Below are 5,832 nucleotides of genomic sequence, written 5' to 3'. Positions count from 1 at the left end.
TTTCAGATTTCTTCTTTAAAATTCTTGTAGTAGTTTCTAGAGTTGTTTTTATGGAAGTCTTGACCTATTTCTTTCAGATGGGTTTGGTCTTGTTTTGTTTTTCTTCTCTAATAATTCTGGATGTTTCCTTCTGTAAGGAATTCTTGTCATTTGATTTCAGATTTATGCCATGTTCTAATTCTTAGTTTTATTGCTTTGTCGCATGTGTCATTCCACCATCTGTATTTCCGTTTTCAAGGTGGTGTGACAATTTTCTGGGATGCCTTGCATACTATATTTTTTAGATTACCGGTATTCCCGTCTGAGGGGACATTTGATGGTAAAATTTGCAAGGAAAATATTGGAATTTAATTTGAAAAATTCTTGGCCAATTTTTGGCGTTTTCAATGTTCTCATTTTGGACCTGTTAGGCTGAAACTTCACTTTTACTATGGACAAGTAATGATCAGAATCTATAATTCCTTTTTTGACTTTAACGTTCATGATTTCCTTTTGGTTTTCCCTGGTAATGGCTACATGATCAATTTGAAATTTACCTAGATATTGACTGGGTAGGGCCAAGAAGTGTGTTGATATTAGTTTTAAATTGAAGATTTTGCAGATCTTTCTCCATTTCTGTTTATTCTGTTATGTGCTGGATATAATCTTACTATGCTCTTAAATTTCTTTTCTTTAACAGTTTGTGCGTTGAAATCTCGTAACAGGATTTTGACACGGTGTTTTGGTATCTTATCGGAAACTTCCTCCAGCAGTTCCCAGAATTTATCTACGTTATGTGGATCTTTCCAATTGTGATTATTTGTGGGAGCATGGGCATTGATTAATGTGTATGTTCTGTTTCCTGATTTGATAGAAAGGAGTGAGATTCTTTCAGAAGGAGATATGAAATTGAATACGCAATTGGTAAGGCTTTTCTTGACTGCAAAGTCTGTAATTTGCATACCGTACGATTTTTATTTTTGTTTTCCACCTATTCTATACATAATTGTTTTTTATCACTAGAAAATCATTTTACTACAATATTACATTAACAGGGACATGTTTCGCTCAACTTCCGAGCATCCTCAGCCTTTATAACTTTTCTCAAGGTTAAGACATAACATTATTAATAGTTACATGCAATGCGAAGGCTGTGCCGAACTGCAATGGAGTTTTTGGGAAGGATATTGCTGCCTTCCCATTATAAATTCTGTAGTTCCCCGATTCCATGTGATTTTCATCTGCATATCGAGTTTCTTGTATTGCAAGAATTTGATTGTCAAATTTGTCCAATATGTCTGTTAGCTGTTTTAATTTGCCAGTTTTAAGTAATTTGTTGATGTTAAAAGTAGCTATAAAGTGTTTTCGCTTTGGTGGAAGAGATTTGATTAGCTCTGATTCATTCCTGCATGACTTTTTCGGTCCCCCAGAGTCCGATGACCGAGATAAACTAGTACTTGTACTAGGGCCTGGGGTAATTGTATTGTCAACAGACATGCAAACAAGTTGAAGATAGTGGGGAGATTGATCAAAGTCGGTTTCAGGGATACAATTAAGGTATGTGATAATTTCGTGAGGCTATTTCTAGCCGAGTGCAGTCCTTGTAAGGCAGACCCTCCGATGAGGGTGGGCGGCATCTGCCATGTGTAGGTAACTGCGTGTTATTGTGGTAGAGGATAGTGTTATGTGTGGTGTGTGAGTTGCAGGGATGTTGGGGACAGCACAAACACCCAGCTCCCGGGCCATTGGAATTAACCAATGAAGGTTAAAATCCCCAACCTGACCGGGAGTTGAACCTGGGATCTGAATTGAAGGCTAGTACGCTGACCATTCAGCCAACGAGTCGGACACAACTAAGGTATTGAGCCTTAGAGGTTGCCTCAAGAGGTTTTCTGGCTGTCATTTTACGGCTTTAAGCCAACCCCTTTATCCAGGCTTGGGACCGACAACAGCAACCACTGAGCTACTCAATTCACCTAGTGGCAACTGTAGGCATTATTATTATTATTATTATTATTATTATTATTATTATTATTATTATTATTATTATTATTATTATTATTATTATTATTATTATTATTTCGCATAAACTAATTTTACAATTTCCAGAGACGCCAAGGTGCCAGAATGTTGTCTCACGGAAGTTCTTTTACGTGCCAATAAATCTACCTACACGAGACTGAGTTTTCTGAGCACCTTCAAGTACCCTCGGAATGAGCGAGGTTCGAACCTTTAAGTTAAGATACTTCGTTCAAGAAAAGAGTACGAACGTGTACTTGAAAGAAAATGAAAATCCAGAGCCTGTTTCCAGTCATTTGACCAGGTCAGCGGCGAGGATAGGAACTGTGCCGGCTGCCGAAGTCTGTCGTACTCCTCTCGGGCAATGATTAATGAATGATACCGGTATGTGAAATGAAATGATGTGGAGAGTGTTGCTGGAATTAAATATGACAGGGAAAACCGGAGTACCCCCGGATAAAAATCTGTCCAGCACAAATCTCACATGGAGTGACCAGGATTTGAACCACGGAACCCAGCAGTGAGAGGCCGGTGCGCTGCCGCCTGAGCTACGGAGGCTCTGTACGTGAAAGAACTGCCGAAAAAAAAAAAAAAAAAAAAAAAAGGGAATATGAAAGCAGGCACTCCCCAAACAACAGTGTACGTATTCTTAAACTGCACCTGGTAACCCTATGAAGCGTTATCTTGCATTTTGATATACATTTAAGTAGGACTAAATCCAGTATAGATCTATTTATACTTTATTTGGCAGGACCAGGACAGGATGTTTCATTTCAGAAACGGCTTTTTAAATTACGAAACACATGAAGGAAGGTTGGCGACGCTGGTAATTATCTTTCTTTCGTTGTGCCCAAAGCTCTGCCTGCTCGATCTGCATCCGCAGCAGCTATCGGATCTGGTAATTATCTTTCTTTCGTTGTACCCAAAGCTCTGCCTGCTCGATCTGCATCCGCAGCAGCTGCGGATGCAGATCGAGCAGGCAGTGGTCCAAAGACATTCCGTATCGCGTATTCCTTGTTTTTGTTCACCGCTCGCGCTCGGTGGTTTTGTTTTCTTCGGCTGTCGGGCTGTCCCTGAACCTGTGTGTTTTGTTTGCTGTCATTCGAAGTGAGGTTAATACTTGTACGCATTACGAATTTTGCTACTTTGTGTGGTGATAATCTTTGGTGAATAATGCCGAAAGTGCGTCGCAGTAAGAAGGCCCCACCTGAAGGTTGGGAGCTTATAGAACCAACATTGGAAGAACTGGAACAAAAGATGCGTGAGGCTGAAACGGAGCCCCACGAAGGAAAAAGGAAGGTGGAAGCACTGTGGCCCATATTCAAAATTCATCATCAAAAATCACGTTACATATACGACCTTTTTTATCGAAGGAAAGCTATAAGTAGAGAACTATACGAGTTTTGTCTAAGGGAAAACATTGCAGACAAAAACCTAATTGCGAAGTGGAAGAAGCAAGGTTATGAAAACCTATGTTGCCTTCGGTGTATACAGACAAGAGACACTAATTTTGGTACGAACTGCATTTGTCGTGTTCCAAAAGGGAAGCTTGAAGAAGGACGTATAGTGGAATGCATTCACTGTGGTTGTAGAGGTTGCTCAGGGTAATAGGCTACTTCGAGCTTATAGGCAGCCTTGTAAAAATCAACATTGTGAACATTTCTGGAAATATGTGAAGATCACCCAATGTTTTGTAAAACAGTTAAGTGAAGTAGTTCTGATACAATTAAACGGGTTTGAATCGACTGTTACGGTTTAACTTTATAGGTTAAGTTAAACTTCTGTAACTTGTGAAGGCATTTATGTTATGAAATATAAACTAAATCAAGTAACCTTTTTTGTTTGTTAGCCTGTAATATAGCCCTCAAGGGTAAGGAGTATCTCTAATAGGAGCAGACTACTTATCATTTTGTGATTTAGAACAATTTCCTGCCAAAAGTATCTCATAATATTTAAAAAATCTGTAGTCTGTGTATTCTGTTACATTAATGCCAATGTTTTCCTTTTACTATAGGCATAATAGTACTTCTAGTATAACGTACATCACTCAGGTAGCATGAAATCAAAAGAAACAAGCCTTGCTGGTTCGGTTAGGCCTACCACATGAAACTAAAGGTTCCTTGGCTCTGATCGCGTTATCAACAGTTTTGTGTACTACAAGCGTAGGGCCTAAGTTAATTGCTTTTGCTTCTAGAATGCTGTATGATAGTAATATTTGATGTTTCTTTTGTTAGTCCATGTGGGATATTGATGTTATTTTCTGAATGAATACTTTCTACTAGAAGTGGTATATCCTGAGGGCTACCAAGGCTATAGGTGAAGCCCATACGTCAAATGAGAAAGATGGGGAATCTAAATCACATTATAATGTGAGCATCTCTCATCATTCCATTTATAAAACTTGAAACCAGTGAGAAAAATGTTGGTCATATTTTGAGTGCAAGGCATTGGAGACTGATATCGCAGTCCCGGTACTGCGTCACTCTCCCCTCGCCTCACCTCGCGCGGCTCAATGCTGAATGAACGATGAGTGCAGGGACCGAAGAGTTAGGTGGGCAAGGCTTCGGTCCTTTAGATCGCTACTCACCCTGCCACTGCTAAGGAGGGAGAGAGTTCATTAACTTGATTTTCTCCGGAAGACTCCAAACAGACACGATCGACCCATGTACTGTAGTGTCCTGTGTTTGCTATTGTATGAACAAGACATCTTACTGATTGTTTATAGTTGAGAAAATTATTTGTGTATTTCAGTTGTACGAAGGTAGATGAAATATAAATGGGAATTAGAATATACCGCTGCTGTTAGTAATAATTCTGAGGCAGGGCTTTGCCAGGATGTTGGTGGGGGTATCTGGAGAAGGGGTTTGTGCACGCGAACGACAGTGGAGAGCTGGGCTGCTTCAGTACGCCATGAATGATGATGATGATGATGCTTGTTGTTTAAAGGGGCCTAACATCTACATCATGGACCTTTCCATCATGGACCTTTCCGCCATGAATGAGCAAGAGGTGCACCCGTCTGTTGCGCAACGCATCATTATCAAATTTCTCGCAATAGAGGGCACCAAACCTTCCGAAATTTTTGAGTGGATTAAAAAATTTATGGCAGGAAAAGAAGCTGTGGAAAATTAACCTCATGAAAGGGGACCATGGACAATCATCACTGCAGACAACATTGTTGCCATTTATGACATTATTGGTGAAGATCGGCGAATAAAAGTTTTCCAAATTGTTTTAGCCATAGGAATAATTACGAAAGTGTTCAAACCATCATCTGAGATGAAATCCATTTCAGAAAATGTCTGACAGTTGGGTTCCTAGTCTCCTCAACCAGGAACAAAAAACTTTACACCAGGAAGTTTGTCATAGACTCCCTGCGTCGCTGCGAGAAGAAAGGAGAGGATTTCTTGCATCGTATTGTGACTTATGATGAAACTTGGGTGCATCATTACACCCCAGAGTCAAAGCAAGCAAGCATGGAGTGGCGGCAAAGAGACAAAGCAGGTCCAGTCAAGGCCAAAATATGCCCGCCTGCTGGAAATGGTGCTTGCAACATTTTTCTGGGACTCTGTGGGCGTTTTTCTGGTGGATTTTCTTCACAAACAAAGGACAGTTATTGTAGTCTATTACTGTCACCTTTTGGATGAAGCGAAAGCTGCGTGTTGCAACAAGCAATGCGGGCAACCGATCCAAAAGGTCATTCTTCTCCGTGACAATGCAAGGCTGCATACTGCCGTTTTAACTCGGGAGAAACTGGAGGAAATTCACTGGACACCCTCTGTACAGTCCAGATTTATTGCCCTGCGACTACCATTTGTTTGGACCACTCAAACA

At 40.3% G+C, this 5,832-nt stretch overlaps 1 protein-coding gene across 1 annotated transcript; it reads left to right on the top strand.

The window, feature by feature from the left end:
• The first annotated feature begins 3,003 nt into the window (after nt 1-3,003).
• On the top strand, nt 3,004-3,830 carry l(1)10Bb (BUD31-like protein). The gene has a single exon (XM_068228449.1). It carries the CDS (start codon nt 3,172-3,174, stop codon nt 3,604-3,606), a length of 435 nt encoding a protein of 144 aa, XP_068084550.1. The 5' UTR covers nt 3,004-3,171; the 3' UTR covers nt 3,607-3,830.
• The last annotated feature ends 2,002 nt before the right edge of the window (nt 3,831-5,832 follow it).

The sequence above is a fragment of the Anabrus simplex genome, chromosome 1, assembly GCF_040414725.1.
Source record: "Anabrus simplex isolate iqAnaSimp1 chromosome 1, ASM4041472v1, whole genome shotgun sequence".
Taxonomy (NCBI): Eukaryota; Metazoa; Arthropoda; class Insecta; order Orthoptera; family Tettigoniidae; genus Anabrus; species Anabrus simplex.
Note: the sequence above shows the minus strand (reverse complement) of the source record. Positions and strands in the feature narration are given on the sequence as shown.